We start from the raw sequence: 22,981 nt of genomic DNA, 5'->3' as shown, positions 1-22,981 counted from the left end.
ATTCAAACGAGCGCGCTTCGTTAGCCTCATCCATCTTTTGTTTTTGGCGACATTTTTTTTGACTGTCACACTCAAAGTGTGAACTTATCAAGAAAGAGGCAAATAAATGTTACACAGCTCTGCAACAGGTATAGAACAATGATGCACTTAGCAGCCTTAACGTTAACTTGGAAAATCAAGGAGAAACAGCAAATCAACAGTGAACAAAAACTAGCAGGTAGAACGTTTAAAATCTAATTGTCGGAGTCGGCGCTGTTGTGTTTGAAAGACAAGTTAGAGCCGCCAAGACCCGCCTTACGTTGCTTCTGATTTGTTTATATTGCGTGATGCCTTCTATGGTTGGTGAGATTTAGGCACAAAGGACTGATGGATTGGTTATTGCTGTCAGTCAATCAGCTCGAACTACGGCAAGGCAATGACCAAAGTTTATCATCATGAAAAAAAATATATAGTGCACTGAATGGGGAAATATTTGCGTGAGAAATGACTTGGCAGCCCTGGTTGTGCGATACGGTCTCAAACTAAGTTATTCCCTTAACTAATACGAGTTGATGCATACCTCTCACGTTTCAATGCGTGCACTCACTGGCTCTTGCGCGCGGCGCAACTTTGATATCACTTAGCTTAGCTAGCCTAGTTCATTCATTAGGATCCAAACAGAGATGAAGTTATAAGCGACCAAACACCTCCATGTTTTCCCTATTAAAATACAGTTACACGAGTAGTCACACGACCAAGTATGGTGAGTAAATAAAACGTGGTGCATTTCTAAGCAGGTAAGAGGGATAACTATATTGTGTGGCGCAGTAATATCCTCACTCTTGCACTTTCAGTTTCACGTTGGAGTGAGGACATTACTGCGCCGAGTCTAGTGCTCCCAATTGTTATTCCGCCACACAATGTAGTTACCCCTCTTACCTGCTTAGAAATGCACCATGTTTTATTCTGTCTCACCATACTTGGTCGTGTGACTACTCGTGTAACTGTATTTTAATAGGGAAAACATGGAGGTGTTTGGTCGCTTCTAACTTCATCCTAATGAATGAACTGGGCTAGCTAAGTGCTATCAAAGTTGCGCCGCGTGCCAGAGCCAGTGAGTGCACGCATTGAAACGTGAGAGGTATGTATCAAACCCAACTCGTCGAACGAGGACGCATGGTCCAGCCCCCTGGCGTCTTATCGGAAGCCGAAGGTGAGGGCTCAAGGACTCCGTACACAGATAGAGCGTTCTGATTGGCTCGGCTGAACTCGATCCTGGCGCAGGCTTTTCCTCAACGGTGCGACCCTAGACCATCCCGCCAGGCAAAATTATTTTTGGCCGCTAGGGTGCGTCTAGATTTCTAGGCTATCTAATCTGGGTAGTTTTGTCAATATTCAGGATGTTCGCTCTGGTGTTCACATGAACACGAATATCCCGGGCTTATCCAGAGTTCAATCAGACGTAGATAAACCAACACAGCCCACGCAAGTTGAAGATTTAAGTGGGGAGAAATGGGACTGGCCCTTAATTTAATCATGTAATATCAATATGCCATATCTAAAGTGTGTGTGTGTGTGTGTGTGTGTGTGTGTGTATTTTACAGCAATGCCAGTACCTCCTGCTGTTTTTACTCAATGCAGATGAGCAGAGAATCTTCACCACAGATCCCTGCCTTACTGTAAGTTAATTGATTAAGTGTGTGTGTTTGTGTGTCTGTCTGTGCCTGTGTGTATGTGTGTGCATGTACTGTATGTATTTCAGAAATTCATGTTTTGTCTTCCCCCCACCCTACTACCAAAGATCGTATAGTTACTAAAGCCTACCTTACATTGCCAGACTTTGCAAAGATTTGGAAAAGATTTTTGAAAGACTACAGTCTCAGACCCTCTCACATCTAAAGACAATTCATTGAGTTTTTAGTCACAGACTAGTCACAGGCCAGTCTCAGATTAGGATTTTGCAAAGACTGTGATCACTATTTACAAGACTGCTGCTAGATTCCTTCAAATTATTTCCATCGTGCACTAGGCTATACGTCATCAACAGGAACTCACATGATAAGCTACTCATATCAAAGTAATTTTTTCGCGTTTCTGCAGCATTGTTTGATAGTGTGCCATCACTAACAGATATAGAGTTGTTCTGTCACGTAGAATAGCCGACTAATAAATTATAAGAAATGAAATAACAAATAATCATACAGGCTACAGCTGTCGCCTATTTTGCCCCTTCCGTTTTCGTGTTCGTCGACCGAGGTCACTATTGGTTTTTAATGTTCACGTCACTATTTGCATGAGCCACGACTGAAAAGACTTACGATAATATCAAACATGTTTGATATTGTCGTAACGGCAAAACTACAAAAAGACTGACTCCGACGGACTTAAAACCGCTAAGATTGGCACCTTACACTAAACGATTTAGATGACGGGAGCGCGCCGAGATTCTAGTACAACTGGCAAGATTTCCGCCCGATTTTGGAAAAGTAGTCGCCGACTGTTAAAACAGACCAAAATCGTGCAATGTAAGCCAGCCTTAAGATGAATCATAAAGGGGTTTTTCAATGGAACGAAATGGCACCCACTTCCGCCTCCTAAAGGGGCGTGATCAGTGACGAGATAATCAGTTTAGAACGGTGTAGAAGCAGCTGAAGCAGTGTGCCATTGATAACAGGTGGCCTGCGCAATTAGTGGAGACAGGTCATGTCAGGAGGGACAGGTCGTGAACAAAGTTATTTTTCTATGTATTTATCTCACTGGAAAATACGATTTCAATGTGGGAATGTTAGAAAGACGTGTGCCTTGTAGAATATGGGTTTGTTACTTGCATTGCTGAATGTAGGGCTAAGGGAATGGTCATAATCCGAGATAAGGTTTATTTCTCCCGTTTGCCTCCTAAATGGGAGTGGCACTACGTCACAGTGAAACCGGAAGTTACCCTCATATGAATCGTCTCGCTTTATAAACCGCCTCTTCTACTACCCAGAGCGGTAGATAAAACAGAGTGGCGACACTCCCATTACTTCCATAGGAAAAAATGGCAGTGCTTTTTCCAGGCTATTTCCTCGTTATGGGGCTTTTGGAACTGTTTACAGCCAATCTCTTGGTCAGTAGTCAATGAGTTAATTGATTACACCTTCCAGCATCAGAAGTACATCCCACCCTCCTGCGATTCAGCCATTCAGCACAGGTTTTTCTGGAACTTTTGATCGTGGCGGCAACATCAAAGAGTGTCGCAACTCTCTCTTTCTATGGCTCTGCTACTACCCTTTCATTGACAGGTGCCGGGCTACTTGTCAGTGATACCGAAGCCCATGTGGTTACAGCAGGTGAGGAAGAACTTGGAGAATCGCTACTATCTTGTGGGGGAGTTTGTCTCAGATGTGCGACTCATCTTCAGGAACTGTGCAGCCTTCAACAAGGTTAGTGTAGAAGTTCAGGGTGGTACATGGCTCATAATTTCTCTTATCTTCAGGGACTGTTGTGTGACTTGTCTCTTAAAGGAACACTTCACCATTTTTTCAGTTTTTCAGTTTCAGTTCAGTTAAGTTATTCCCTTAAAGGTAGGGTATGGAATTAGCTTTGTTGGCCATTTTTGCAAAATCACTTGAAATCCTATTCCTAACCCACTTATAGCCACTAAGTTGGAAGCACTGAAATGGAAATTAAACACGTCAATCATCTGCGGAACGGGCAGGGCTCGAAAAACTCCAGCCAATAGTATTCCTCACCCCATACCATCATTTCACAGCTCGTTCGTCAATCTAACGTCTTCCTCCTCCCCACCGCGCGCGACCCTTTCGAAAGCTGGTGACCGCGAGTCAGTGCTGAAACGAAACCAACTGCCTGCTGCTGCACGTCCATGTTCCCCTCTTGTTGTAGGCTATGTGTCACTTCATTTCTATACAAACTAAGGCAGCGGATACCTACGGAAACTCAATCACCCACGCAATAAATAAGCTATGTAGCAAAAATTACATTTTACCGTGACACGAAGAGTGTTGTAAACATGAAATCGAAACTTAACAGCTTGGAGCTACAGTGGAATAGGCGAACCAACGGGCCAGCACTAAACTCGGATATTTCAGGAGATAATCGCCCTGGTAAGAACAAACCAGATTCTGTTCAAATATACACACCTATGGCTACTGAACCATATGTACTACAACCCTTTGGAGGTGAATAAAGAATGTAATTGGGGAAGTTGATGTGAGTGATTGTATGGAGACTAGAGCTCATAGTGCTGTAGACGCCGGCATTTCATTTAGCTCTCGCGCTGCGCATTTGAATTGTCGCTCGTGCATGGAGGGCGGGACTTGAGGTTGTATATGTTCAAACTCTGCCGTCCGTTTTGCGAATCCCGTACCCAACCTTTAACTAAGACGAGTTGATGCATACCTCTCACGTTTCAATGCGTGCACTCACTGGCTCTTGCGCGCGGCGCAACTTTGATATCACTTAGCTTAGCTAGCCTAGTTCATTCATTAGGATCCAAACAGAGATGAAGTTATAAGCGACCAAACACCTCCATGTTTTCCCTATTAAAATACAGTTACACGAGTAGTCACACGACCAAGTATGGTGAGTAAATAAAACGTGGTGCATTTCTAAGCAGGTAAGAGGGATAACTATATTGTGTGGCGCAGTAATATCCTCACTCTTGCACTTTCAGTTTCACGTTGGAGTGAGGACATTACTGCGCCGAGTCTAGTGCTCCCAATTGTTATTCCGCCACACAATGTAGTTACCCCTCTTACCTGCTTAGAAATGCACCATGTTTTATTCTGTCTCACCATACTTGGTCGTGTGACTACTCGTGTAACTGTATTTTAATAGGGAAAACATGGAGGTGTTTGGTCGCTTCTAACTTCATCCTAATGAATGAACTGGGCTAGCTAAGTGCTATCAAAGTTGCGCCGCGCGCCAGAGCCAGTGAGTGCACGCATTGAAACGTGAGAGGTATGTATCAACTCGTCTTAGTTGAGGGAATAATGTAGCTTAATATGAAAGAACGGTGAAGTGTTCCTAACAGATTTGATATGTATTACATATCTTTGTGTGTGTGTGGGTGTGTATGTGTGTGTGCGTGTGCGTGCATGCGTGTATGCGTTTTGCGCAGAAAAACATACTGATAAAACAACTGGGAATGCGGCTCAGTGACCTGTTTGAGAAAGAGTTCTGCATCACCTTCAACATCTCAACAGAAAACACTAGTAAGGACAGAAGAGAAGAGGGAATGATAAAGGTAAAGGAGGAAAGAGAAGAGCCGGATGTCAAGGACAACATCAGCCCCCTATCCACTCCTCTACTGAAGAGGTGAGACAGGAAGTTAGAAACGACTCAGTTCAAAGCGACTCAAAAAGTTGGGATGTTGAGTAAAATGTAAAGTTTACAAGCGCTTTTGCACACCTCTTTTGTGGGGACAGGTGAGTTGGAATAGGTTAACCAGTTATACTTAAAAGAGAAAATCCCGCACACTGCCCATTGTGCATGCATGCAAACATTTATTCACGACGTTTCGGTCATAGACCTCAAAATGTTTGCATGCGTAATGGACAGTGTGCGTAAAATGCAAAGAATAAGTGAATGCGATAATACTGTAGGACATAGACAACATATGTTGAAAATGACATTTTTTTCTTGGAAAATATGTGGACTCATTTTCATACCAAGTCATGGTGCCATTTATCCCAAATAGTTGTGAAACATTCCTCCTTTTGTTTTCTTCATCATTACACAACTTTTCCAAAAACACAAATACTATATCATGTATCATATATTTTCCATGAAATAGTGAAATATGTCATTTTCAACGTTTGATATGTTGTCTGTGAAAATATGAGTTTGAGATTTGCAGATTATTCCATTGTGTTTAATCGCACCCACGTCCCAACTCCGATTTTGGTTATAAGAAATTAACAGATTGCTTTACCCTTTTTATTAATTGAGAGTTATGTTGATTGGCTGCCTTGCAGCCAAATACCATTCTCAATAGAGTACAGCAACTTCTACCTGAATTTCCAATTTGAAGTAGTAATTTAACATTTGGAGGGGGTCTATCTTTGTTTAGATTCACCTGTTTGGTGATGGTGATTTCAAAAGTCTGAGATTTGCATATGAAGTAGTTTTTGTTTTTTTGTTTTTTTGTTTTAGTTTGTGTTTTTGGTTCACGGTTGCTTTGTGGCCATTCATCAAACTCTCTTTATTCTATGTTATCTGTAAAGGAAAGGCCTGATTTTATGTTTGCTGTGTATTTTGAAGGGTGACTCATCAGAGCAGTAGCCCACAGAGGAGCTGTGAATCCTGTGTTAAAGTTCCAGACTCCAGGCACTGGGTCCGGGTGGAGCCTGATGTGTCCACAGAAGAGAGTGTCTCCACCTACAGGCTGAGCTCTCCTGCAGGGAGCTATGAGTGCTCAGAATCTGGTATACGCTGGTTGTGTGCTGGTCCAGTCACCCTGCAGTACCACTTCATCGATTGGCAAGTCTTGGCTAATGAGCTACCCTACATGCAGTACAGACCAGCTGGCCCTTCAATGGACATCAAGCTTATCTCAGGAGAACTGGAGGAAATCCACATGCCACATTTCCTCTGCTTGGGAGGTAGCCAGTCTTCTCTGGTGGATGCTGTGAAGGTTCTGCATAAGCAGGACAGTGGAGTACATATAGAGAAGTGTGAGTTGAGTCGCTTCCATGTCAAGCTGGTGAACCCCTCGTTTTCTCTAATTGGCCCCTTTATCTCTTTGATGTCTCGAATTTTCCCAGCAAAGGAGGAGGAGAGAGAGAAACATATGAATATTCATGCAGATGTTCAGATCTATCAGAGCAGCACAGTACCCCTCACTTTCCGCACGTACCTTCTGCCAGAGGATGCTCAGCTCAGAAAGTTATTGGAGGACCAGGAGGAAAGATTCAGAGGCCACATGCTCCCCAAGCCACGGCCTGTGAGACCACTTCAAATGAATGAGTTCTATGCTTTGCAGACTGACTGCAACTCCACAATTAGCCCAGAAGAGCTGGACCTCAGATACAGTTCCATCGCTCCCAACTTCTCTGAGGTGACCATAAGGGAGGCTTCTGATTTCAGCCTGAAGCTTTTCAGCCATGCAGACCGACAGAGAGTCTGGAAAGCAAGTGTCAAGAGAACAGAATGTTTCTTAGGCAATCCTGACCAGAGTGGTGTCAACCGATCAGCTGTTGAGTTCTTCAAAAAGCACCGGCCAGAGCTTGTTCAGAGGGTGAAAAATGTAATGCCGATAGCAGATCAGATGTTATCACAAGGCCACTTCAGAGAAGAAGATTATGCAAACATCAGAGTGGCACACACGGAGCAGGATAAGATGAGACGAATGTTGGATTGTTGTGGGGCTTTAGCACAGAGGGCCCTCCTCAATATCCTTCAGAGGGAATGCCCTGACTTGGTGGAAGAGTTGAGATTGTAGGCCAATTAGCATGTTGTCTGTATAGGATAACCTAGAATGGTATTTTAAAGAGTTACTTCACCCCATAACTCCACCCACTTCACATTTCTGAAAAAGGCTTTCAAAATGGGCGAGACCAGAGACGGTTTATAAAGTGAGACAAGTCATATGAGGGTCAATTCCGGTTACCCTGTGACGTAGTGCCACTCCCATTTAGGAGGCAAACGGGAGGCAAACGGGAGGAATAAACCTTATCTCGGATTATGACCATTCCCTTAGCCCTACATTCAGCAATGCAAGTAACGAACCCATATTCTACAAGGCACACGTCTTTCTAACATTCCCACATTTAAATCGTATTTTCCAGCGTGATAAATACATAGCAAAGTAACTTTGTTCACGACCTGTCCCTCCTGACCTGACCTGTCTCCGCTAATTGCGCAGGCCACCTGTTATCAACGGCACACTGCTTCTGCTGCTTCTACACTGGTCTAAACCGATTACTCGTCACTGATCACGCCCAGATAGGAGGCGGAAGTGGGCACCATTTCATTCCATCGAAAACCCCCTTTATGATCTATCTTCCTTACTATACGATCTTTGGCGAGACGTTCTGAAATTTGGAGAGGGAGTGCAGCACTGCTGTAACCAATCAACCATGGTGATCTCGTGTCACTCTGGGAATGAGTGCTGCAGACAATAGCTACGTTTACATGCACCCTTTCTAATCCGATTCAGGCCCAATCGGGTCGAAATTCCTTCATGTAAACAAGACAATCGGAATGAAAATCGCCGATCTGATTGAAATTTGGGTCGGATTGAAAGCGGTGGAACGGACACGTCCGGTAGTAAAATAGTTGTCATGTAGCCTATACACTGGATCGGATCGTTCTCTGCTACTCTTCCCTTCTGCGCATGTTCAGAAAAGGAGGCGCAATATTTCTCTTATCAAAAAAGCCACCACGGTGTAGGCAGAGAGGGTTAAAGCTAGTAATGAAAGATCTATTAGGTGTAAACATAAGCACTGGGCGTGAGGTTGAACCATATGTTTCTTTTAGGTCTATGGATTGAACAGTGACGGATAACATGGCATCGGAAGAATAGGCTATTTAGTTTCGTGACACTTTCAAAACAACCACAAAATCTGACAGCATCTTTTAAGTTTAGGAAGTAGCCTACTAGGCTGCAGGCAGTTGGATAGGCTACGCTAACTGGCAGCTGCGTAGGCTTTGGTAAAAGCAACGACTGAAATGCAGTGATGAAGTCTCGTTTTCTGAAAGCCAAATATTAACAGGTAGGCTATGTTTCGGAGACTACAGTGGAGACAGATATTTTGCGATGTCTGAAAGAACAGTGTGGAAGCTAGGTAGACGGCAAGGACCTGATTGAATGCATTTCCGTACAAGTTTGAATTTGTGTTGCTGGGACTTGTTAAACAACATCTGAGGTGCAAAACAACTAGCGAACAGTCAGACGTTTTGGTGGTTTGCTACCCCGTCAGATTACAGGATAATCAGCTATATTTTTGGCTTTGGAATACTTCTGTATGACCGTGCATGAAGTTAGCATTTGCTGACCGACTTGCTGTGCAGTGTGAAAGCGGCCAGTGAGTCGTTTTAGTCATTCTAAAACGAAACTCTAGGCCTATGATGTTGCTTTTGAACAGAAGAAAGCAGAGGCAGAGGATTGGAAGTAGGGAATATCTCATGCCTCAAACGTCATAGGCTATAAGCTCTCACGTCCATCTCGGGGAGCAAAACTGCAAGCAGGCTATGCGCGTGAAGCTGACATGTAAACGCGCGCATCAAATACTCCTTGCCATGTAAACTTCCACCGATCCGATTGACCGATCCGATTGGTCATTCCGATGGTTGCATGTAAACGTAGCTAATGGCTTATCACAGGTAGGCTAATCAGGGTAGCAGGTGTTGGGGCGTTTCAGTCCTAATTTGTAACGACCTGGTGACGTAGTGTTGGACTAGAAGTGCAGGACAACGTCAGCATTCCAATAGTATTTTGGACCAACATGCCATGGCATGTTTCAAACTGTAGTATGCGCGGAGAGCAATATCTCCAATACAAAATCAGACGAAATGTTACTTTTGTCGAGAAACACGATTTTTGTCAATATTAACCCTGGTAATAGTACAGTTCACCACTTATGAGTATTTTCAATCAATCAACAGCTCAAAAAACTTTTTTTAGGGTGCAGTGACTCTTTAAATACCGGTATTTGTGGGGGGGTGTTTTACTCAAAATTCATTTGCATACATACAAATTCAGAAGTGCAAACAAGCTATTTACCTAGTGGCGTTTTTTATTATTATTATTGTTGTTATTATTATTAGCGTATTAACGTTCAGGGGTTCAAGGAGTGCAGCTGTGAGAACCCTATTATTTTTGTTCTCATTGTTATTAGGGGCCCAATCTGGATGCAGGCTGCAGGAAGCCTGTTGTTTTTTTGTTAATTTATTAATTTGGGTAAATGACAGCTTCTTTCTGCTTTGCATTATGTGTAATCGATTACGACCCAGTGAGGTGTTGTACTACACCTAAAATGTTCCTCCATGATGTGACAAATTGCTTCTCTACCTTTGGATCATTTGAATTTCTCCATCAAATATATGAATTATACACCAAAAACTGTTGTCCCCCTCAAATTTGAATGGAGAAAAGATGTATTTTATATTTCTTGGTTATGAATTTTTCATGCAATTTCATGAAATGTCAGAAAATGGAATATTTTTTTAAATGAGTGCCATTTCAACATTGTAACATCTGTCATGTAATGAAACTGCTAAAAAAATGACAACATGTTTTACAAAGTTATGACATTTCAACATTGGTGGTTTTTTTTTATTGAAATTTGACTGAAGAGCTGTTGGTATGAGCGCTACTGCATGGTAGTTGTATCCTCAAAATGACATTTAGTTGGAGGACATGGTGCTGCTGATCCAGGAGCTGTAGTTGCAGACCTTGGCGTAGACACCGGGCTTGTTCCTCATGGCACAGCCGTAGCCCCAGGACACAACACCGTGCAGAACTCCGTTGCACACCACGGGGCCACCAGAGTCACCCTGGATAAGGATGTGAAACAGCGTGATGAGAAAATGGCATATCATATTACACATAGAATGTACTGCATGTTGCTGATCAGAGTGACTTCAATGAAAACATGACAACAAATAACTGCACATTACCTGGCAAGAGTCCTTGCCTCCCTCCATGAATCCAGCGCAGAACATGTTGGAGGTGATCTGATTGGGGTAGGCGCCTCTGCAAGTGCTGTCGCTGAGGATGGGGAGATCCAGGCACATCAGACGGTCGGGGTAGTTGTCTGTGGGTTTACAATAAGGAATAAGAGTGATGCTCCTTACCAAATTGGCAGGCAAAGCACAGGCATTGTATTTACTAAAGTTTACTCACTGCCACTACCACTCAGGTTGCCCCAGCCAGAGACCAGGCAGCGGGTTCCAGAGCCGACACAGCTGGAGGCCACAGCCACGGTCTTCACGTAGCTGTTGAGGGTGGCGGGCTTGCTCAGCTTGATCAGCATGATGTCATTATCCAGGTTGCGGCTGTTGTACCTGGGGTGGCGGATGACCTTGGCAGAGTTGATGAACTGCTCAGTGCCCTCATTGCTAGCAATGTTGTGCTCACCAAGACGCAGCTGAACGCGGCTAAAAGCAAAAGAGGAAAAGAAAGTTTGAACATTATCATGGAATGTTCAGCAAATTGCAGGCTTACAACAATCTTGAAATGAATCCTCATTTTCCAAACCAAATATTGTGAAATAGCTGTTATTAAAACTATAAACAGATACTCACGACTTGTAGCAATGGGCAGCAGACACAACCCATGTGCTGCTGATCAGGGAGCCACCGCAGAAGTGGTATCCAGAGTTCAGAGAGACCTGGTAGGGCAGAGCGTTCTTCCTGCACTCATACCCACCCACGATCTTGTCCTCCTCCTCCAGAGGGGCGGCATCTGAACCACAATTATGAGGGTATGCATTGTTTAACAGAAGAAACTCCATTTAGGACTAGACTCAAACATGCTAGTTGTAGTGCAACAGGACTAACATACATGTTGCAGTGCAACATGCACTGAGAGAGAGAAGACTAATGGTCTGAACGTTTTCATACTCACAAGCCACAGCAACGAGAGCCAAGAGAATCAGAACCTTCATGACTGCAGTCTGTGAAATGACCAGTGTATTGGACAAGAAGTGACTGGTTTATATAGCCCAGCTCTTTCTATGTCTCTGTCAAGTATTAACTAGTATGTGAAATGGCAGGTGTATGAATGTGCTTCTGTAGGCTAAAATGCTGTGTACATACATACCACATCAGATATATGTCCCTTTGTGGGAATGTAGCAGGTCCCAGAAGATAAACAGTAGCACACAAGAGACATTTTATATAGTAGGCTATAATATAACTTTTATTGGCTTTGAGTCCTGCAAAAATGACCAAATGTAAAATATGCAACAAAAAATTACAGACAACATATTAAACAAATCACAAAATGTACGCATATTATTCTGACATAGTCTATACTTAATCAATAATTTCATATAAGAGAAGCAAAAGAAAAATAAATTGTGGATTGCGACAAACCCACATCCATTTGTTTTTTGGTGCCATGTGGTAATTACACAGGAAAATGGTTACCCTTTACATATCTGAGGCCACTTAATAAACAATTTTGCATTGATTGTTTAAAGCTGTGCATTCACAGACTTAACTTTGGGTTTCAGTTTCACAGTGTCTAAATCTGTGACTGCACAAGCACAGATAGTGTGAGAGACTGCTAATGGTCTTTATTGTTACTTGGACGAGTTAATAAATCATTTAAAATTGGCATTATACTGTTTCCTTGGCCTAAAATGCCATGGGAAATTTGATTGAAGTCATTGAGTCATCAGATAACAGGTTGAAGTGACTGAACCTTTAGAGTGGGATAAGACTAGCACAAAATGATCATAGCCTACAATGACGGCAGGAATGGCATTTGTCAAACTTCTGCTAAATGTAGGATAATGCAATGTAGGCCTAATGTGTCTGCTTAATGTAGCCTAATATATGCAATGCAACTTTGTCATGTTGCACTTTGTAACTTTTGCTACTTTGTTTCACTAGGCTATTGTTAGGCTATTTGATTTGCTACTTCGTTTCAGAGGTTGCACAAATTAGTCAAATAACCAAATCCTTTCTTTTCCATTGAGCATTTCTTACTGATCTGATATAGCCTAACAGTCTAAAATGTGACCACAAAGAACTTTCAAAGACTGCACTGGATTGCATCGGAGCTTTATCCATGTGTTTTACAGTGTAAAATAGTTGCTAATAAGTTTAGGGATATGCTTAAATAACAAGTGCATATTCTCTAACCATTCTTAGTCCATCACTTGTAACCAATGCCTGCCAAATAGGCTACGTTTCGAAATAGACGTGGGCTAAGAAACACGATTCATAATTTTTGCACTTCGTCCGCTATGTGCCCGTCCCCTGTACCTTTTATAATGACGTCTAAATCTCGCGACGTTGAACTGTCTGTGTTCAAGAAAGACTTTCAAACAGGCTAGGTTTTACTGTACAGTTTTGACGATGTGATAATGTTGTTCCTTGTTCTAATGCGTGTATATGTTGTAAGGTGAGTAGAAGAATATTTCATCTTCTGTAGTCTCGTTTACTCAGTGTGTAAACAAAGCAATGACATTTCACCGCAACCGGGGTCTGGCAAATGTAATGAAATCGTGCTGGCTAACATAGCCTAATTTATGCAGAATGCGCATCCATTGCGGATGTGGTGCAGAATAATGCGCAGTGCGCATTTACCTTCAAATTTGCCTGTCAGATTATGATCTTATTTGTTCTATGAAATGTAATTTTTGTCGTTGAAATAGTAATTTCAGTTATGGCTTTTCTGTCCAGTCCTACCTAGCCTTTTATGTGTGGAAGCTCTCCACCTCTTCACGTTAATTTAACAAACTAGGCCGGACGTTGCAAGTCTGTTCAATGGCTTTGTGTTGGTTTCTGTCTTTACGTTTTTGGTAAATGTATTGTTTATCAAACAGGCTAATACGTCCCTCTTACCAGTCGTGTATATTTGTACAGGCAATGGACCTACTGTGCTAGTTAGGTAAGCTAGTTGACGTCTGAGATTCTGTGACATTTTTGCCAAGAGCTGGACTAGTTTCTTCCCTGCCCTTTGTCATTGGCCTACGTAATAGTCATAGTTTTACCACCAGTGTACATTCAACAGCAACAAAACCATATTTAGTCAATTTAGGAGATATATTCATGAAACCTAATTGTTTTGTTTATTGAGTGGCAAGAGAACTTCTGTCAGTAGTTGAGTGAATGGCGCTGCCTCTGCCAACTTGGTTAGTGTGTCTGCGAACCAGGCCTGATTAATGACTGAATACTATGAGGAGGGGGGGCTGCTATACGAGCACTCGCCTCCCAAGCACATCAAAGAGGAGTCACCAGAGGGACCCTGCGGAGGAGGCATCTCGGAGGATGGCTTCCCACGGGAGGATGATGACTCGGAGGGCAGCTGTGATCATAATGGCAGCCTGCCGGATGGGCTTCCTTTCAATGTTGTGGTGGTGCACCCTAATGTGGCGCCAGGCCTGTCATCCGACGACCTTTTTTACACTGAACAGAGTAAGCCAGTTCCTTCATTATTGTCAGCCAGGAACTTTCATGTTTATGGCTAGAGATCATTGACTTTGCCGGGAGTTTGATTTACTTTTTTTTTTTTTTTTTTTCCCTCTTTGTAGATAGAGGAGTGTCTTCTACACTGGCAGCAGGAAGTGGGGGCAAGAGGAAGAGTCGTTTCAGCGGAGCTGAGCTAGAAGTCCTGGTGTCTGAGGTGACACGCTGTGAAGGAGAACTCTTTGGCCCTGCGGGGAGGCTCCGTCGCCGTGAGAGGGAGCGCATCTGGGCTGGAATACTCGAAAGGGTCAACGCCGTCTCCAGAGTCCCACGGACGCTGCGCGAGGTGAAGAAGCGATGGGATGACCTGAAGAGACGAAATGGTGGGAGGCTGGCAGACGCCAGGTATCGCAGCTGCTACGTGACCTCCAGCAGGGGAGCGTCGGCTCTGGGGAGGTCTGCTCAGGCAAGCCCCAGGCTTCAACAGGGCCATCAGAGACAGAGCTCCCGAGGAAAGGGCAGTAACATGAGTTTCTCTGACACAGACGCAGGTAGCTATTCATCAGTTCTCTCTTTTTAAGACAAGACTGTCAATCTTGTAGTTTTGTCACTATGTAATACTTTGTCCCCTCTGTAAAGTTCTCATGAAGATGCAAACTTGTTCTCTGCTCAGCAGGTGGCGGTGAAGGATCTGAGAGGGATGGTTGCGAGAAAGATGATGAAGCGGGTGAGCATGACGATGGGGAGGGGGAGTGTGAAGACGGTGCTGAGAGTAGCATGGAGGACAAGTTGGGTTTGGGACTGGGTTTGGGAATAGTGCCTCCGCCAACATCAGAGCGTTGGCTCCCTCCTTCCCCCCTCTACAGTGCTCCGTTCCTCAACGGGACCCCGCAGCCCAGTCCTCAGCCTTCACTGGGGGCCCACCAGGGTCTTCTTGAGGCCCCCCCTCCACGCGTCTCTTGGCTGGAGGATGAGCTGCGGGGTCTTGGCGAAGCAGCAGTGCGGCTCGGGGACCGTGTGGAGCAGAGTCTGCGGGAGTTTGGGGAGGGTTTCCGCTGTGACATGCGGACCCTGGTGGCCTCCCAGGAAGCTCTCTCTGTCAGCTTACAGCAAAACAATGTCTTATTGCAGAGGTTATTGGGGCTGCTTGAGAGCCAGCAGCAACAGCAGCAGCAGCAGGCACAGCATCAGCCTCAGCCTCATCCACATCAGCAGCAACAGGTGCCACAGCAACAGCAACCACACCATAATCCGCCCTTACAACCAAATCAGGTTCTACAGCAGCAACAGGAACAGGAACGTCAACATCCTACAAACTCGAATGATCAACTAACACCCTCCCTTCCTTCTGAGCCAACTCCCCCTGACATTTTGGATGGTACAGCCCATCCTGATCGATTGGCAAATGTGAATGGCACGACCCAACGGTCACGACGGGGGAGGACAGGTGATCAGCGCCGTAGAAGGAGACGCTAATGCTAGATGTCCATGCTTTGATGAATGTTCGATCATTTATTTTACTTTCAGGTTTTCATTGAGACGTCACCTTCACTCAGATAAACGGCGTCTGTCTCCTTGCTGTCTTAAAAGTGACTATAAGATCACCTATGCTATACAATGTATCAACGATTTATACATTTTGGTTTGAAATAATTATTACAAAACTCAATTTTTGCAATTGCGTTAATTAAGTGACTTGTCGGAGTTTAGTAAAAGTTATTGTTGAAACCTGGTGGGTCGACAATCATCATTAGAATTTACCTTAAGCACTTTTGAATGCTATTCACACATAGTCAAGACTCTTGAAAGTGGGAATTGTAATGACGGGAAACAGGAATTGCATTGAGATTCAGAGATTTCCAATTGGTCATTCCAGTTATGTAGGGCAAGACAGAGGTTCTGTGAATCTCTCCCATAATTTGACAAATATAAGGGTTGTAACTACTCCTCCAAGTGAGGTTTACAGTACAGCAGAGTAATTTTAACAAGATGAACAGGGCTTACATTTGTTGCATTTTATTAGGACACAAAAAAATATTTTTCTCATGTTTAAAGAAAAATATGTGTTCCTTAACAAGCATGTCAGAAACTCTTATTCCAGAAAGCACTTTTATCCTATCATTGATTCCACATGATTGTGGTTTAAAAAAACAGAAATACAGTATACAGTATGTCAGCTACTGATATGCATTGTGATTCTGCATGCAGTTTCTGGTTTGTTAGCAAACTAGTGCAAAGCCTTTGTGAGGAGGAAAACTTTTACCATTTTGCACAATTTGTATATGAGGGGTATATATTCTGGCAATATCTGTATATTATATTGTATCCTGTTATCCTACTAACCAGAATGTAAAATAAAGGCAATGCTAATGGAAATGATCATCAACTGAAATTGTGTGACTAAGTGAACAGTATGTAAACATTGTGCAAACAAAATGTGTATGATGTACAACATTTTATTTTCTATACCTAGGCCTATATTTTTTATACCTGTGAGACAAAAAGTACATCCCTCCTGACTCCCATGAGTTTGGTTGAGTTGGAGTGTGCTTGTTTTGAGGTTGTTCTTTATATCAACCCTACTGAATTCAGCATTTTACAACATATATTGATCATATAGGAGAATGCATTGTACATTATTATCACACCTTTAAGTCCTTCTATGATAAATTGTAATTGTAACATTTTGCTTTGTAGGCTACATGTAAGGCTTAATAAGAAAGAAAATATGATCATAAGATGTAGGCTAGGTTATCAGGGTTTGAAAATAGTCTTAACATTTAGTTGATAGATAGTTTTGACATGTTTACAAATTATTGCATCAACTTATTGATACGTGAATGTATGTATACCTTTTTAGTACGTTTTTATGAAGAAGGAAATTCAACTCTGGTTCAAGCTCCATGACGACTCTGACGTCATCATATCGTTCCAGCCATTCTTTCTGATGAGGAGGTAGGCAAAGGGAAACGGGCAACATGGCTGCCGAGCATACACAAAAACCCGACAGAGTGCTATATGACCCGTTAATTAACTCGAGAGATGAAAAGAATGATGCTGGATCTGGCGTTTCTATCGAAGAACATGATGTTAGTACAAATGATTTGGTTAGCAATGCCGAAACGAAAGAAAATGTGCAAACAGATGTTGATTCAGGGTTAGTAAGTCATGCAGAATCCAGCACAAGTGTCGTTGATTTGGAGTCCACACATGCTACAATGGAGACGAAGAAACCCTCCGTTGTTCCCTCAAGCCTTCAGTTCCACATGGAATGGTCTGACACGGAGGAAGATTTGGGGCAACCCATACCAAGCGACTGTGGGGAAAATGGTAAGTGCAACATTGTATCGTTACTGTTACTGTTACTGTTACTGTAACTCGGTCTCAGCTAGCTTGCTAATGCGTTGTGTGGTTGGTATGCATGTGCAGCACGTAGCCTACTGGCAATAATGTTTAGCCTACTTCAGTCTTGTTTATACATTTTCATTTGGGTACACATAGTTGTTCAATCTTCCGTCTGTTTATTGTTATTTTTATCATGTTAATATTGACAATGCATATGATTCTCATTACGAGAGTCAATTAAGTATGACTACAGACAGCATCAATACACGTTATTAAACAAGGGAGACATTTTATAAGCAAATGTGCTTTTTCCCTAATAAATATCCTCCTGATGTTGTTTACCTTTAGCCACTGAAGCTGACGGGGCAGATGATGTTACACCTGAGCCAAAGAAGGAAGCTGTAGAACTTTCATCGGGAGCTGAAACAACATTGAAACTGAAGGTAGAACCACCTCAGCTACAGGATGATCAGGCTGCATCAGAGGAAGTCAGCAACGAATTGCATGATGTTGAACCAGCGGCATTAGAGAAGGAAGGAGTAGGGGGTGAAGATGAGAAAGAAGGAGGAGAAGATGAAAAAGAAGGACATGAAGATGAGAAAGGAGGATGTGAAGATAAGAAAGGAGGAGGTGAAGACGAGAAAGGAAAGACAGGAGAGGAGGAGAAAGAAGGAGGTGAAGATGACAAACAAAAAGAAGGAGAGGTAGAAGCAGCCGGGGAAGGCAGAGTAGAGGAGGAGGAGGCTGTTGTTGTGAAGCCTAGGAAATCCCGTCTGGAATGTCGTGAGTGTGGGAAGTGTTTCACCCGTCGCGAGACGTACAACCTCCACCGTCACTTCCACATGCACCAGGACGAACAAGCCTCCCTCACCTGCAAGGAGTGTGGCCTCACGTTCCAGCACAGGAGCAGCCTCATCAAGCATCGAAATGAGCACAAGGAGGAGAAGGAGAAAGCTGAATCAGTAACAGCCTCAGTACAAGCGTCAGTATCAGCAACAGCATCCTCAGACAGAAAAGCCCTTGTCAAGGCGAGGGACACACAAAATGACCCACAGTGTGAATATTGTGGTAAGACGTTTGATACGCTGGTCAAGCTGCGCACGCACATTTGTAAACTGGCCCCAGAGAAGCCGTACCGATGTCCGTTATGCCGCAAGGAGTTTCAGTATAGAGTTTCCATCACTGCCCACATGCAGATGCACTCCATGGAAAGCCCTTTCCGCTGTCTGGAGTGCAACAAGGGCTTTCAGTCCGCCATGATGCTGAGGATTCATCAGCGGTCCCATGCTGCTCTTAAGCCCTTTGCATGTCCTGAGTGTGTGATGGTCTTCAGACATCGCTCTGTCATGGAGGACCACCGGCGGAAGCACACGGACGAACGCCCCTACCACTGCAACCTATGTGACAAGTGTTTCAAGTACGCCAGCCTCTTGCACCAACACCAGTACCTGCACACGGGCAAGAAGCCCTTCCGCTGCCGCGACTGCGGGAAAGCGTTTGCTTTTTCCCAGAACTTGCGTGCTCACCTCCGCCAGCATCAGAAGCATCCACACAGCTGCCCTCACTGTTTGGACACCTTCTCTGACGAGGACAAGCTGCAGGAGCACATCGCCACCCATGAGATGTCGCAAGAGGCGTCTGTGGTAGACAAAGAGAATGCCAATTATGCAGTGGAGCAGCCACGGCTGTACAACTGCCCTCTGTGCTCACAAGTCTACTACAGGCCTGCTGACCTGAGGGTGCACATGCTGGTTCATGAGGCGGAGTACGAGGGCATGAGTAATGGAGTAAAGGAATCAGAGCCGACGTACGCCTGCGCTCGGTGCCCTCTGGCGTTTTCAGACCAGGCAAGCCTGCAGTCCCATGCCATCACTCATGAGGCTTCATTCATGAGGAGGGATGTACGGGGCGGGGGCCTCGGCATGGGCCGGAGGGAGAGCATGCCAGGGAGTGGCATCTACGGTGACCAGATAGACAAGAAACCGCTGAAGTGCCGAGACTGTGGCCGAGGCTTTCGCCACCGCTCTGTTCTGGAGTTGCACATGCGCATCCATAGCAAGGACAAACCATACCGTTGCAATGAGTGTGGCAAGTCTTTTAGGTTCGGCAGCTATTTACAACAGCACCTCATCATCCACACAGGGAAGAAGCCATACAAATGCCCTGACTGTGGAAAAGACTTTGCATTCCTCCAGAACATGAGGACCCATCAAAGACTCCACCAACAGAAGCCATTCCGTTGCACGCAGTGCCGCAAAGGCTACAGTGACGAGGACCAACTGCAGCGGCACATGCTGTCTCACACAGGTGACAAACCCCATAAGTGCCACCTCTGCAACAAAAGCTTTGGGCTGGCCTACCTGCTTCGAGATCACATGAACACTCACACAGGTGAGAGGCCCCATCGCTGTCAGGAGTGCAACAAGTCATTTCAATGGCTGAGCAGCTTGTTAGTGCACCAGAAGATTCACACGCGCAAGCATCAAGAGGGCAAGAGGGGCAGGAGAGGGGACAGCTTTAGATCAGACTGGCAAACGTGGGACAGGGTCCCTGGAACAATGGCGCTCACCCAGCCAAGCACGTACGCTGCCCCTGTGTCACAAGGGCAAGACTGGCAGGGAAGGATGCCGCCACCGCTGCACCAGTCGCAGAGCTTTGCACGTCAGTCCGACTCTCAGGAGCTGCCAATGCAGCTGCCAATGCAGCAGCCACAGCAGGAGCTGTGGCAACCTGGCGTCGCAGTCACACAGCAGTCACAGAAGCGAGAACCACAAAGACAGTCAGAACCGCCAGAGAAGACGGTCCAAGTACCACAGCAACAGCAGCAGCATCATCAGTGGCAAATAGAGCGACAAACCCAGCCAGCCCAGGTGCAGAATGTGACTTGGATTTCTGTAATGGCCCCACAGGCGAACCAAATAGTGCAACAGCAAGCACAGCAAAAGTTACTGCTACAGCAACAACAAGCTCAGGCAGAAGCACTCTCACACTCCTTGCCACAGAGCCGAACTGACACGTTAGTGACTTCACAAGCAGGAATTTTGTTTTCCAAACCTTACCCACACCTAGAAGAAGGAACTACTTCTTGGGGCACCAAAACAGCCTCAGTTGTTTCACACATCCAAAGCCCAACAAAGGCAACAGAGCACGAGAGAAGTCCTCTTTCCATCGTATGGGGTAGCACTGGTGCCTCTGTGCAGCCACAGACCTCAACAACAGGTACTGTTCCCCTTGACACTGGGTCCAGTATTGCCCCCACTAAGCCAAATGATCAAGAGCCTCACGGGCCTAAAGTTTCAACCTCTATAGCAACTACCCAGCCTGGGGTGTCCTCTCTACCATCGAAAGATGACACTAAATTATGGAGTTATAAAATACCCATTGGTATACCCCAAACTATATCAGACCAACCTGGCAATGGTGCAGAGAAACAACGACAGCAATCTCCAGGATCAGCAGCAAATCAGACGCAAATAGACGCTTCTCGCTTACCACCAGGGTCAGAGAATGCCCTCTGGACATTCCAAGCTACCTCAATCATTCCCAAGACCCTGAGTTCTCAAGACAGTAGCACAGTAGAACAACTGCAGCAACAATTGCAACCACATCAGCTAATGCACTTGCAACAACAAAAGCTACAATTGCAGCAGCAGCAGCAACAACAATTGCAACTGCAGCAGCAGCTGCAGAAACAACAACAGCAATTACAACTGCAGCAACAGCAACAACAGTTACAGTTGCAACAACAACTACAGCTGCAGCAACAGCAGCAGCAGCAGCAGCAACAACAGTTACAGATGCAGCAGCAGCAGCAGCAGCAACAACAACTACAGTTACAGCAACAACAAATACAGCTACAGCAGCAAAAGCAATCTCCGATAGCTTCAACCTGGGTGAATCCTCCCACAACTTCACAAATGAGCCCTATAACCATTCAGTATGGACCACCTCGTTTCCCACACGGGGACGCCCCTGCAGTGTGGGGATTTCAGACAACCCCAGGGGGGTCCCAGACATTGTTAACAGGACCAATACAGCAGGGTGCAGTGCGAGGCCAGACCCAGTTGCCACTGATGACAGGACCGCAGATCATTATCAACCAGGCCCCACCGTTTCTTTCCCCTGCTCTTCGACCACTACCTCCACTTGGGCTGCCAGCTCCACATCCCCTTCACTCCGTTACAGTCAACCAGATATCGAGGCCGCCACCTCAGAATCTGTTTTTCAGCCCACAGGGAATAATAGGTGATAGGCCTCCCCGGCCCTTTGCCCAGATAACTCCTCGGACTGAGCTGCCTAACCTGACAGGCCGTTTGCCTTTCCCCACAGACCGCCGCCAGTGTGTGATTTGTGGGTGCTCATTCCCTCAAGAACTCGAGCTACAGATGCACTATATGCAGCATGCTAAAGGAGAAATCTGATGTGTCCCACAGAAAATTGGCAAACAATGCTTTTAAGCTGCTGTACCTCCTGTGTGAACACTGATTCATATTCTTATTGTTTATTGTATTAAATTGAGCTTGAAATAATTGTATAATCATGTAACTTGATATGTCATGTTGGAAACATTTGTCATTACTGATGATGTGCTCTGAAATGTTATGTCATTGATTTTGCATACATGAAAGTGTATAGACATGTCAAGCTGATGCACAATTTACATTAAAGAAATCCAGATTTTATACCTTTTCTGTGTGTGCCAGGTGCTACATTTTATGTTTTATTGTTTGTATTGTTCAGGGTCTCATTTATCTGTAAAGTAAATGTTTAAGGAGAGTACTAGGGGTTTTATTTTAATTTACCTTACAGTTCAAAGATCATCTTGTATTTGATTTACTAGCCTTTGTCCAGACATATTGAATATTGTTTAGATATTTAAGTTCATTATTTCAGGATTACATTGTTATTGTTAAACCTGGATTTTGCTACTTTGCATTAATGTAGGCAAGCAACAACTATAACACAGCTAGTGCAATGGTGATTGAAGGGAACCCCATTCCACCCATTTTTTTTAAAACTGCAGAAATGCATGTCATGTTCATCCCCAAATAAGGGCCTACTGTTCTAATATGGTTTGTCTGTACCTATACTACACACACTGCACCTATACTCTCTCTTATTCAAATATTTCTTGATCTTTCTTCATTCACACAGGAAAAGACCAAACGAAATTTACTATTTTTTTACTTTAGTAATTCTATGTAGTGACAAAAAAACCCGCCTTAGGCCTAGGTGCTGAAGAAGAACATTAACTGATATCACTATCTTTCTTGCTTCCTTCCATATGAAAATGTGACCAGACTTGGTAAGGAATTTTGAAATAAGAAATGCAATTTCACAATGTTATGGAGTAGCCTTATTATTTGCTTACTTTGTGCAACATGGTCCAAATATTTGCGATACTGTTTTTGCGATAACGTGTAGTTACAATATACTAGCACACGTGTTCTTCATATAAGACAACCATGGCTATTTCTGTTTTTACATTGATCAATGTGGGAAAGAAAGAGAAATACTGTTTGTCTTTTTAAAATAATAAAGACATAATTAAACTGTAGTCGCGCCATTTCAAGCC

At 44.2% G+C, this 22,981-nt stretch overlaps 4 protein-coding genes across 8 annotated transcripts in view; 3 read left to right on the top strand and 1 right to left on the bottom strand.

Moving 5' to 3' along the window:
* The window catches only part of LOC134082866 (NACHT, LRR and PYD domains-containing protein 1 homolog), a 50,564-nt gene extending 40,346 nt beyond the window's left edge, over positions 1-10,218 (top strand). For 2 of the 4 annotated variants that reach the window (XM_062538887.1, XM_062538886.1), the window contains exons 11-14: positions 1,584-1,658; positions 3,261-3,401; positions 5,099-5,295; positions 6,241-10,218. In XM_062538887.1, coding sequence (XP_062394871.1) covers positions 1,584-1,658; positions 3,261-3,401; positions 5,099-5,295; positions 6,241-7,420 — 1,593 coding nt within the window. In that variant the 3' untranslated portion in view covers positions 7,421-10,218. The remainder of the gene's footprint in view (positions 1-1,583; positions 1,659-3,260; positions 3,402-5,098; positions 5,296-6,240) is intronic. The other 2 variants (XM_062538888.1, XM_062538889.1) reach the window with 2 other exon arrangements.
* Positions 10,219-10,292: 74 nt separating this feature from the next.
* LOC134082869 (trypsin-3-like) lies at positions 10,293-11,588 on the bottom strand. Its single transcript, XM_062538892.1, has 5 exons — positions 11,549-11,588; positions 11,227-11,386; positions 10,826-11,079; positions 10,600-10,736; positions 10,293-10,476 (listed from the first exon to the last, which is right to left on the bottom strand). Exons 1-5 carry the CDS (start codon positions 11,586-11,588, stop codon positions 10,327-10,329), a joined length of 741 nt encoding a protein of 246 aa, XP_062394876.1. The 3' UTR covers positions 10,293-10,326.
* Positions 11,589-12,964: 1,376 nt separating this feature from the next.
* Positions 12,965-16,447, top strand: si:ch211-261d7.3 (myb-related transcription factor, partner of profilin). Of its 2 annotated transcripts, none has more exons than XM_062538890.1 (3): positions 12,965-14,070; positions 14,187-14,612; positions 14,735-16,447. In XM_062538890.1, exons 1-3 carry the CDS (start codon positions 13,818-13,820, stop codon positions 15,535-15,537), a joined length of 1,482 nt encoding a protein of 493 aa, XP_062394874.1. In that variant the 5' UTR covers positions 12,965-13,817; the 3' UTR covers positions 15,538-16,447. The 2 variants fall into 2 exon arrangements, with proteins under 2 accessions (XP_062394874.1, XP_062394875.1); XM_062538891.1 differs by having other exon boundaries at positions 12,969-14,070; positions 14,738-16,447.
* Positions 16,448-17,022: 575 nt separating this feature from the next.
* Positions 17,023-22,129, top strand: zgc:66448 (uncharacterized protein LOC327401 homolog). The gene is made up of 2 exons (XM_062538882.1): positions 17,023-17,391; positions 17,755-22,129. Exons 1-2 carry the CDS (start codon positions 17,040-17,042, stop codon positions 21,825-21,827), a joined length of 4,425 nt encoding a protein of 1,474 aa, XP_062394866.1. The 5' UTR covers positions 17,023-17,039; the 3' UTR covers positions 21,828-22,129.
* Positions 22,130-22,981: the final 852 nt, after the last annotated feature.

The sequence above is a fragment of the Sardina pilchardus genome, chromosome 6 (assembly GCF_963854185.1).
Source record: "Sardina pilchardus chromosome 6, fSarPil1.1, whole genome shotgun sequence".
In the NCBI taxonomy this organism is placed as follows: Eukaryota; Metazoa; Chordata; class Actinopteri; order Clupeiformes; family Clupeidae; genus Sardina; species Sardina pilchardus.
The sequence above is the reverse complement of the archived record's forward strand: the minus strand, read 5'-3'. Positions and strand labels throughout refer to the sequence as shown.